Source organism: Tamandua tetradactyla, chromosome 14 (genome assembly GCF_023851605.1).
Source record: "Tamandua tetradactyla isolate mTamTet1 chromosome 14, mTamTet1.pri, whole genome shotgun sequence".
Classification (NCBI taxonomy): Eukaryota; Metazoa; Chordata; class Mammalia; order Pilosa; family Myrmecophagidae; genus Tamandua; species Tamandua tetradactyla.
Window position 1 is genome coordinate 30,472,021 of NC_135340.1, and position 11,253 is coordinate 30,483,273.

Consider the following 11,253-nt stretch of genomic DNA (forward strand, 5'->3'; position numbering starts at 1 on the left):
GCTATTCCATTCCTGCGGGTGTAGACCGAGCGTGGGCAGCACCCGTGGTTGGGCTAAGCTGAGGCATGCCCCCGGTGGCTCTTACTCCTCTTACTGGAGTCTTTTATAAGAGGAAGAAAGACAGAGAGAAACAGCCAGAAGCTGAGAAGGTCACTCATAGAGGCTTAGAAAGAAAGCTACAGATGGAGAAGCCAGAAGCTGAAAACAAGGTACCGTCTTTATGGTGCCTTGATTTCAACATTTTCATGGCCTTAGAGCTGTAAGTTTGTAAGTACGTAAATACCCAGTGCAAAGCTCTACATTTTCAGGCAGTTCCCTCCAGTCTTTTGGAACTCCAGTCTTTTGGTTAAGGAATAGTAGAGAGACTGGAGGGAACTGCCTGAAAATGTAGAGCTGTGTTCCAGAAGCCATGTTTTTTGAGATGATTGTATAATGATATAGCTTTCGCAATGTGACTGTGTGATTGTGAAAACCTTGTGTCTGATGCTCCTTTAATCTACCTTATCAACAGATGAATAAAAAGTATGGATTAAAATAAATAAACAATAGGGGGAACAAATGTTCAAATAAATTTAGTAGATTGAAATGCTAATGATCAATGAAAGGGAGGGGTAAGGGGTATGGTATGTATGAAAAAAAAAAACCCGACGCATTTTTGGTATATTGCATTTTGGCAACTTTAGGAAACTAAAATAACTTCCTTTACTATGTGAAAGTTACATTATATAGATTATGTGGAAATACCTAAAGTGCTCCCTGACCATAACCGATACTCAATAAAGATTTCCCGGTTTAACAAAAAAGAAAAGAAAAGAATGTAGATGGGAGGTGGGAGATTTAATTAAATATATTTTTTAATTAAAAGAAAGATACTAAGGGTGCATGTGTGGACAGCACAATACTACCTAACGGTAGTACACTAATGTAAGTCCCCTTTGAGAAATGGCAAGAAAGGGGGAAAATTCAACTTTCCCATGTGGAGAATTCCTGATATTCTCACAAACAGTGGGGACACCCAAAGCAATAGGCTAAGCCCTCAATCCTGGAAGTTGTTCATATGAAAATTAACCCCACAAAGGATAGGCTAAGCCTACTTAAGATTAGGCCTAAGAGTCACCCCAGAGAACCCCTTTTGTTGTTCAGATGTGACCTCTCTCTCTCAGCCAACATGACAAGCAAACTCACTGCCCTCCCCCTCTCTACATGGGACATGACTCCCAGGGGTGTGGACCTTCCTGGCAGTGTGGGACAGAAATCCTAGAATGAGCTGGGACTCAGCACCAAGGGATTGAGAAAATATTCTCAACCAAAAGGGGGAACAGCAAAATGAGACAAAATAAAGTGTCAGTGGCTGAGAGATTCCAAACAGATACGAGAAGTAATCCTGGAGGTTATTCTTACACATTAAACAAATATCACCTTTTTGGTTAAGGAATAGTAGAGAGACTGGAGGGAACTGCCTGAAAATGTAGAGCTGTGTTCCAGAAGCCATGTTTTTTGAGATGATTGTATAATGATATAGCTTTCGCAATGTGACTGTGTGATTGTGAAAACCTTGTGTCTGATGCTCCTTTAATCTACCTTATCAACAGATGAATAAAAAGTATGGATTAAAATAAATAAACAATAGGGGGAACAAATGTTCAAATAAATTTAGTAGATTGAAATGCTAATGATCAATGAAAGGGAGGGGTAAGGGGTATGGTATGTATGAAGTTTTTTTCTGTTTCCTTTTTATTTCTTTTTTCTGAATTGATGCAAAAGTTCTAAGAAATGATCAAGATGATGAATATACAACTATGTGATGATATTGTAAGTTATTGATTATATATCAAGAATGGAATGATCATATGATAAGAATGCTCGTGTTTGTATGTTGTTATGTTTAATAAATTAATTAATTAATTAATTATTTTTAAAAAGACACTAAGGGTGCATGGGTGGTTAGCGGTAGAATGCTCGCCCCGCCCCCACATCCTGCCCTCACCCCAGGCCAGCGCACCGCCCCCTCCACCCGGACCTTAGATTCAGACCCAGTCCTGCTCTCTCGGAGCCCTTCCTGCACCTCTCCAGTTTGGTCTTGGCAGAGCTCGGACTTCCACTCCATCCCTCCCGCTCCCGCCGCCAGAATCAAGGTTTTCGAGCCACAGCAGCTGTAGCGAGACCGCACAGGAGTTGGTGAGTAAGAATTCCCCGCTCGCCTCGGGGTCCCCCGGGCCTCCCGCTCCACCCGACCGGGAAGCGGCGCCCGCGGTCGGCGGGACTGAATCCAGGCTGTAAGGGCCACAGCCCCAGAGAGCCCAGGACCCTGAGGGTCTCCCGTTCCAGAACCTCCCACCTCAGAGGATGCCACGAGGTGTCCAGCTCTGGACAGCCCAGCCCGCCCCCTTCACTCCCTACCCTCCCAAAAGAGACACTCAGCAGCCCTGCCTGAGGGCCCACCCACCTCTCAGGCACCCCCTCTGTTCCTTTTCCCTCCTGTCATAGGAGCCCGACCTTTGCTCCCCTTCCTGCCGCTGTTTTGGGTCCCCGTACATACACACACACACACACACACACACACACGCACACGCGCAATCTGCCGGCTTTCCGCAGATCAAGTCTCTGCTGCCACAGGTTTTCACCCTTTACCAGAATCATGGCACCGCCTCTGAAGGGCCAAGTGTGCGTGGTGACTGGGGCGTCCAGGGGCATCGGGCGCGGCATTGCCTTGCAGCTCTGCGAAGCAGGGGCCACCGTTTACATCACTGGCCGTCGTCTGGACACGCTGCAGACCACTGCTCAGGAGGTGAGCCCTTGCTCTGGGACTGCCGCACAGAAACCACCGAGGAAGCCCTTCTCAGGTCCTCCCGTAATCCCTTACTAGAAATCGTAATATTCCTCAGCAAAACATGAATATCTACTCCAAGTGGGATAAACAAATACCACAATCAACTTTAGGTCGGGTCAGATTTCGCCACCAAGTAAGCTTTATGAGCTTCGGGAATTTGGAATTAATAACTAAAAGATTGTAGACCTGTACATTCTTCTATTTTTGGGGAAGCCTTAATGAACTTTACGTTTTCATTTGGAATCCAGACTTCCCTACTAGACTTCAGTTCAATAAATGTGTGGGTGCCTACAGTTTGCTAGGTGCTAGGCAAAGCACTGAAGTTACTGAGATTAATGAAATATAATCTTTGCTCTTAAAAAGACAGAGTCCAACAGGAAGTCAGATGCAGAAATTGCTTATCTCCATGTCGTGTGATGAGAGAGGTGTGCACATGAGAGCATGTGGAGATTCTGTGGGGAACAGGATTGTCAGGGAAGGCATTTTGCAGGAGGTGGTTCTCAAACCGCGTCTCTAAAGTTAGGAAAGGCATTCTAGCAGAGGGACAGAGGGACAGCCTGCATGTGGTGAATAAGAAAAGCTAGAACCTAAAAGTACACATTGGGGACACATTTGTAGAGGATGAGGCAGAACACAAAGTAGAAACAGTTCATGCTTGGTAACTGATTTCTCAGCTACCAAAGATGACAGTTGACAGGATGAGGGTAAGAGGGCTGGGGTTGCAGAGAAGCTCGAAGTGAGTGCCGAAGAGTAGGAGCTAAGGGCCTGAGAGATGGAAATGACCAAGGATGAGGAAAAGGATCATTACTCGGTTCTCACGACCTGGCTCCATGCCTTATCTGTCCCTGTCTTCCATGTGCAGGACACAGTGCCTTGCACGTGGTTTATAAGCTTCAGTAAAAGTCTGTTGATGTGAAACACGAGATCCACCTTGCTAGTGGGTGGGGGCAAGGTGGGGGCCGAGAGGGAGGAGCCGCTCATTCCTGAAACACCAGAGGGTGATATTTGCTCGCCAGGTTCCCTCAGCTGCTTGCCTTCTCAGCTCCCAAGTTCACTTTGGTCGGGGGAGTTGCCTTAGCACGTATCTCCTGGGTCCCTCTTCAGGCGCAATCCCGTGGAGGCAGGTGTGTGCCTGTGGTATGTGATTCCAGTCGGGAGAGTGACGTGCAGAGCCTGTTCGAGCAGGTGCGTCGGGAGCAGGAGGGGCGTCTGGATGTGCTGGTCAACAATGCCTACGCTGGGGCCCAGGTACCCTTTGAACTGTGAACCCAGCCCCATGTTCCTGGCCCTACCCCTAAGCCCTGAGTCCTCATCCCCACTGTCTCCTCTATTACCCCGCCCCTCACTCCTTCCTACTTTAAGATCGTCCAATCCATCACCCTCCCTGTGTCTTCCAGGCAATCTTGGAGAATAAGCAGAAGACATTCTGGGAAAGCCCCGCCTCTGTGTGGGACGATTTGAACAACGTGGGACTCAGGTAGGTGCTCCCCTTGCAAGGCCACTGCAAGAACCCAAGTCCCCTCCCTCACTCACCCAGGCGGGGGGGCCAGACCTTTCCCTATTGGCCCTCTCCTTTCCTGAGCCTCCTCATCCCTCCAGCCCCTTCTCCTTTCTGTCCCATTTGCCCCACTTACCTCTGGAAAAGTTTCATCCAGGTGAGTCTGTACCTGGGAATGTCACCTTTTGCCTTCTTTCTGTCAATACTTTTCACCTGAAGGAGCCCTTGGCCTCCCTCCCGCCTCACTCCCTGCCTATTCAATTGCACAACCAAGAAGGGAGACTTCCTCCCTCAGAGCTCCAACTCCCCACAAATAACACACCCCGTAGATAATCTGTACTTTCAAAACTGGTTAGAGGAAGAGATACCTTTGTGTTGGACCAAGAGAAGGTTAATAAGAAAGAGTGAGTGCTCCCGCTCCTTAGCCTCCCCTTTCTTACTCCTGACCCACAGGCAAGGGCACTTCTGGGTCAGAGCCCGGAGTGCAGGGGCATCTCGGCATTACGCAGAGAAGTGAGGTGGAAGCACAGCATTTAGAATTCACACAGTAAATACGCACCAGCAGTGTCCGTGTTTTTATTGTTGGAACGATGTTCCTCTCTCAGATTATTAAACTCTACTAGGTAGATATGATCAGCCACCTGTGGGACTAACCAAGAGATTATCTGCAAATACCTGATCAGAGCATTTGAGAACACCTACAGTTCCGATCCTGGGACTCAGGCAGCAAGCCCCTGAAAGCAGAACTAAAATGCCATTGTGACTTCTAAAGTGGGAGAAGGACTAGAATGCAATCGTGGTTTTTAAAGTGGAAGAAAGTTTGTGAGGTCAGAGGGAGGCGGTCAGCTCAGAGACATGAACGGAAAACCGAAACGCTGGAAGTAGGCAGTGCCTCTGTCCATCAGCCTCAAAGAGAGGAGCCTTCCACACCCTTCTCCCCTGCTGGTCAGGGTTTTGCAGCAGTGAGGGAGACACCAGACCTGGAGGGTGGGCGCTGGGCCCCGGTGACAGCAAAGTTCACTTTGTGAGCTTCTCGGCAGCACATCAGCACCTTCCCTCCCTCTTCACACACACACACATGCATGCACACGCACAAACGCATGCACATGCGGTGCACACACACACGCACGCACACGCAAGCACACGTACATGCACGCCTGCACACGTACACACACATATGCACACGCATGCATGCACACACACACACGTACACATACATTTACTGGGTCCTTCCTCTGCATTCCTTGAACTGGCCTGTCCTTTTCAAACTAAAACTCTCTCTACTTGTTTGCATTTATAGGGTCCTAAAATGTTCTTCATGGCAAAAAAAAGTTTTTTCTGGTTACAATATATATATCTATGTTTTTTTCAATTACTGAAAAAAAGTTAAACACCATGATAAATCTTGTTCTCTTCACTGCCACCCTCTTCACCCTCCTCTGAGATAGCTACTGTGAGTGGTTTCCTAGTCATCCTTTCATATTGTCCACATAAATATCTCTAATTCTTTTTAATACTTCCGAAATTATCCGTTGGAAGGATGTACCATAATTTATTTATCTAATTTCTTAATTGTGGCAATTGAGTTGTATCCTTTTTCCCCCTATTAAGTAATGCTGCCCTGGAGGCCCTTTTAATGTGAGCAGGTGTTTCTACAGAACCACCCCCAGTAGTGGGATTTCTAGGTCACAGCGTATGTACTTCTTAAGGATGTAATAAATATTATCAAGTTGCCCTCTAAAATAGACCCCAATAACTTATAATCCCACATCAGTGAAGGAAAATCTCAGTTTCCCTGTGTCTTCAACCTAACGGGACAGTTTCTGCTCCTCGGATAGGCTAAAAATATCTCAAGATTGTTTTAATTCATACTTCTTTAGAATGATTAGTGAGGTTGCGCTTCCTTTGTTTTTTATTGGTTTATTGCCTCTTTCTTTTTTGTGTGATATGTTGTTTGTGTTATTTGATTATTCTTTTTTACATTGATTTGTAACAGGTCTCTATGGAAGAGTTTATTTGTTTTGAGAGTAATTTCCCAGTTTAGTACTCATTTTTTCATGCATACACCCCACCTCTCTCTATATGTTTACATAAATGTGTGTGTATATATATGCTTTACTTCCAAAGGCAAATCTGTTGATCTTTTCTTTTATTGTTTCTATCTTCTTGCGCTGCTAAGAAAGGCCTTCCCCACTCCAAGTTTATTAACACATTCACCCATGTTTTCTTCTCTTTTAGCACTCTAATACTTTCATGATTTCTTTTATTCTTTTTAATTCAACTGTGAGAGACTTTGGAATTCATTTTGAAATAATAAATAAAATAAGGAACTAATGCCACACACGACTGCCCAATCATCTTGAATCATTTATTGAATGATCCATCTCTCCCCACTGATTTGAAAATATGTTTAATTCTTATTTACAATTTGATCTAACTATTGACTATTTTCATTTTATTAATTTATCTGCCTATTGTTATACCTGTATTGTGTTCTTTTAACTAGTGTGTCCAGTGGTCCACTTTATTACAGGGTGAGGATGCACAACGCCCTCACCCACCAGACACTCTTCATCTTTTTAGAAGATTTTCCAGGCTAATCTCATATGTTTATCCTTCTCATTGAGCCTTAGTTTATTTAGTCACTTCCTCCAAAAAGCCTTATGGACATACAGATTTAAGATTTAATTGCCGTGTATGGATTAATTTGAATAGAACAATGTAAATATACATTGATTCTTCTTGTCTATGACCATATTATGCCTGTACTTGTTCTTTTATATTGGGCAGAAATTTTATATATTTTTTCCATGTAAACCCTATATGTTTCTGAAGTCTTTCCCCTGAGGTATCTGTGATTGTGACTGCCCTTTATTCTTCCATTCCGTCTTCGAAAGATGATTGCTCCTCATCTCGCGGTGGTTGATTTTTAACCGTTTTCCTTCTCATTTTGTGAGCTCAAGTCTGATTTCCCAGGTCTGCAGTCTTCCCTCTGCTGACTGCAACTGCTAGAGGGAAGAGGAAGCTGCCAAAGGGCCGCAGCCCCCAAACAAACGCCAAAGGCAGTTCTGCCTTCTTCTCCGTCCCACCTCCAGAGGCCACTACTTGTGCTCGGTCTACGGGGCACGGCTGATGGTGCCAGCTGGCCGTGGGCTCATCGTGGTCATCTCCTCCGTTGGCGGGCTGCAGTACTTCTTCAATGTTGCGTATGGCGTGGGCAAAGCTGCGGTGAGCACCCAGTGGCATGGGGGTCGGGAAGGGGTGCAGGACCATGATGATATCTGTGACTCAGGAGGTGAGTTCCCAGTGGTCAGAATGGTAAAGCCAACTGACGCTCATCTCTCCCACTGCTTCTCCATGGACTGTTCCTTTGTTTGATTCTCAATGGGCCCCTCTCCTGAGTAGGCATTATACTGGGGAAGAAGGGCAGGTGGGACTGGGAACGGCTGGGGGCCTGAGCATACCCCGGCGGAGCAGGGAAGGTGTGGAGGTGACACTGCCAGAGGACCTGGCTGTCACCCTGCCTTCTGTCCCTCCACAGTGTGACAGGCTGGCTGTTGACTGTGCCCAAGAGCTACGACGCCACGGGGTCAGCTACGTGTCTCTGTGGCCAGGGCTCGTGCAGACAGAAATGATGAAGGACTATGTGGCAACAGAAGAGTCTTCTGAGGATCCCGAAGTTAAGCAGGTTAGCAAGGGAAGGGTGAGGGAGGCAGGGGACTCATCCTCTCCATCCCCAACAAGACCATGACAGGAGTAGCTGCTCCCGCCTACTGAGTCCCTGAGCACTGTTCACACGTGATTTCCTATAATCCTGCAGGGGAAATATCATCTCCATTTTACACATGGAGAAAATGAAACTCGGCAAGGTTAAGAAACATGTTCATGTGCCATAAATGGAAAGGATCCCTAGGGAAGTAGAAAGGCTGAAGGCTTCAAAGCCCTTCTCTTTAAAACACGCACATTGAGCTGCTAACCTCGAAGGCCCAGGTCCTGGTAGGCACCATCAGATCATTCTCAGGAAGCCAGTGAGTCCTAGTACGGGGGTGCCAGTCTCGTCTGAGTGTGAGGAGCAGCTCTGGTGATCTTCTAAGTCACTGGTTCCCGCAGGTGGACCCACGAGGGCCTTTCTCTCCTCCTGGAGTAGGTGAGGGGGAAAAGGGACTGGGTATTGACTCTTCACTTTCCTGCCCCTGTGTTTCAGCTCAGATCACGTTTCTCATCCGGAGAAACCCCAGAAGTTAGTGGCAAATGTATCGTCGCTTTGGCAACAGGTGAAGTATTGGGGGCAGCTGGCCACAAGAAAGGGATGATAGCAGGACTGTGGCAGTCAGTGCTGGGCCCTGGTTTGAGAAGTTGTTAAGGAGAAATAAGCCCTTCTTTCCTCTTGTTCTCAAGGCCCAGAGAGTAGGATTCCTAGTGTGATGTTTGGGAGCCTTAGGAAGTAGCTAAGTGTGGCCAGGGGTCAGAAGCCCAGGTACCTTCCTAGGACCAGAGAAACAATTCTCCTGAGCTCCTGAATCTGTCCCAAATGTTGCCATTCTGTGCTACTCCTAAGCCATCTCCAGCTATACATGTGTCCACAGACCCTAAAATTCTGAGACTGAGTGGAAAGGTGCTGCTGTCTTGTGACCTTGCTCGACGTTATGGCTTTCGGGATGTGGATGGTAAGAGCTCCAGCAGCCCAGATGTCTCTTCCTTCTGTTCACTGCTCACTCCTTCTCCCTCACTCTCTCCCTGTTCCTTCCTTCCTCCACCCCACTCACTTTCTTTGGCCAAAGTTGAGATGTCCAAGGAATTAGAAACAAGGGTTGAATCCTCCTCTTCTTGTTGTCCCCAGGCCGACGTATTGAAGACTTTCTGTCTTTGAGTTCCATCCTTTCCACCACCTCCAGGATGAGCTGGCTGTCCTCGTGCATGCCTGGCTTCCTCCGTATGCCCAAGTGGATTGTTACTCTTTATACCAGCAAGTTCTAACCCTCCTTACCTGACGATACCACTCTGCTTCTCTCCCCAGATGGGCCAGGAGTAGTTTGGCCTATCTCAGTGGAATTGGTGACCTTTCTCACCTACCCAGATCCTTGATTAGAAAAGAAGGTTCTGTTTTGTGTCCGTGCTGGGTCTTAGCGGCTTTTATAGGCCACTCCTTGTGCCTTGGTTTTTCTCATCCCTACATTTTACTTTTTGCCTCTGTATTTTCAATACCCAACGGGCTAATAAAGGTCTCATTTCTCCTTCTACATGTTTTTTGGGTTTTTCTTTATTTTGAAAGAATTTCAAGCTTATAGGACAATGGGGAAAATGAAACAAATCTCATACAGTGAACTCCAACAAACTGCCACACTACCCCAGGTACCCAAACCAGCCAGTTTTAATATTTGACCACGTTTGCCATATCATTCCATCATCCATTATATATCTAGGTATCTGTCTCCTGAACATTTGAGAGCAGGCTGCACACATATCCTTGAGCACATAACACCTCCCTGTGTATTCACTTATGTCATCACCTTAAATACTATTACCAATTTCAAGAAATTTAAAATTAATAGAAAGCTTACATTCTATATTCCAATTTTTTCTGCCGTCCCTATACTATCCTTGTGAAAATGTCACCTCTATTCTTAATCACCATCCAGTATCATACATTGCATTTAATTGTCATTCTCTCTTTAGTTTGTCTTTATTTTTTTAATTGTGGAAACATATAAACAGCATAAATCTTCCCATCCCAACATCTCCTCAGCACACCATTTAGTAGGATTATCATTCATGATGTTGCAGTCTCCCCACCACCATCCCTTACTAGAACTTTCCCTTCACCCAAACAGAAACTCTGCACTCATTTTACATTAACTCCCAATTGCGCCTGCCCCCACCCCTGGTAACCTGTACTCGACTTTCTGACTCCGAGTTTGCATATTCACTAATACTTTCTTTGTGGTTATCACAGGAATTAAATTTGACCTCCTAAATCCGTAACAGTCGCATTTACTTGGACAATAAAACTATGTTCCTCCACCCCTTCATTCCCTCAGCTTTATGTACTTCTGGTTGCAAATTACATAGTTATATATTATGAATCCAAAGCCATTGATTTATCATTACATTTTATGCATTTGATTTTTAGAACCTTTAGGAAATAAAAAGTGGACTTATAAACCAAAATACAATAGCCAAAGGTAGTTTTATTTACCCATATCATTATCTTTACCAGAAATCTTATTTCTTCATGTGGCTTCATTCATTTGTCTAATATCCTTTCAACCTGCAGAATTCCCGTTAGTATTTCTTGTAGGGCCAATCTAGTGGTGGCAGAGTCTCTCGTTTCTTTTTTATCTGGAAATATCTTAATTCCCCCATCATTTTTGGAAGACACTTTTGTTGGATATCGAATTCTTGTTGGCAATTTTTGCTGTCACCACTGCCTTCTTACCTCCATGTTTTCCAATGAGAAACTGACACTTAATCTTATTAAGGTTCCCTTGTGGCACATTGCTTCTCTCTTGCAGCTTTTAGAATTCTCTCTTTGGCATTGAGTAGTTTGATTATAACATGGTTAGGTGCAGATTTATTTAGGTTTATCCTGTATGGAATTCATTGAACACCTTGGGTGTGCATAGTAATGTGTTTCATTAAATTTGAGAAGCTTTCAGGCATTATTTATTGGATATTCTCTCTACTCCTTTTCTTCTCTCTCTCTCTCTCTCTCTCTCTCTCTCTCTCTCTCTCTCTCTCTCTCTCTTTCTCTCTCTCTCTCTCTCTCCTGGGATACTCACAGTGCACCTATTAGCATGCTTGATTGTGTCCCACAGGTTCCTCAGGCTCTGTTCACTTTTCTTCATTCTTTCTTCTTTCTCTTCCTCAGGCTGGATGATTTCAATTGTTCTATCTTCAAGTTCACTTGTTCTTTCGTCTGCCAGCC

At 45.3% G+C, this 11,253-nt stretch overlaps 1 protein-coding gene across 3 annotated transcripts; it reads left to right on the forward strand.

Annotated features, from left to right (window-relative positions):
- Positions 1-2,020: 2,020 nt before the first annotated feature.
- Positions 2,021-9,566, forward strand: LOC143655711 (dehydrogenase/reductase SDR family member 1-like). Of its 3 annotated transcripts, none has more exons than XR_013162238.1 (9): positions 2,021-2,178; positions 2,635-2,788; positions 3,935-4,078; positions 4,228-4,307; positions 7,424-7,556; positions 7,870-8,016; positions 8,533-8,602; positions 8,887-8,995; positions 9,169-9,210. XR_013162238.1 is itself a non-coding variant. In XM_077127091.1 (9 exons), the coding sequence occupies exons 2-9, from the start codon at positions 2,639-2,641 to the stop codon at positions 9,303-9,305; spliced, it is 942 nt and encodes a 313-aa protein (XP_076983206.1). In that variant the 5' UTR covers positions 2,021-2,178; positions 2,617-2,638; the 3' UTR covers positions 9,306-9,566. The 3 variants fall into 3 exon arrangements, 2 of the variants coding, with proteins under 2 accessions (XP_076983206.1, XP_076983205.1); XM_077127091.1 differs by having other exon boundaries at positions 2,617-2,788; positions 8,915-8,995; positions 9,169-9,566; XM_077127090.1 differs by having other exon boundaries at positions 8,915-8,995; positions 9,169-9,566.
- The last annotated feature ends 1,687 nt before the right edge of the window (positions 9,567-11,253 follow it).

Bases quoted from the DNA above. Each gene is read 5' to 3' on its own strand.
- LOC143655711 (XM_077127091.1), top strand. From the start codon at position 2,639: ATGGCACCGCCTCTGAAGGGCCAAGTGTGCGTGGTGACTGGGGCGTCC. The intron at 2,789-3,934 runs GTGAGCCCTTGC...GTCCCTCTTCAG, and splicing joins TGCAGACCACTGCTCAGGAG to GCGCAATCCCGTGGAGGCAG. The intron at 8,603-8,914 runs GTGAAGTATTGG...ATGTGTCCACAG, and splicing joins TATCGTCGCTTTGGCAACAG to ACCCTAAAATTCTGAGACTG.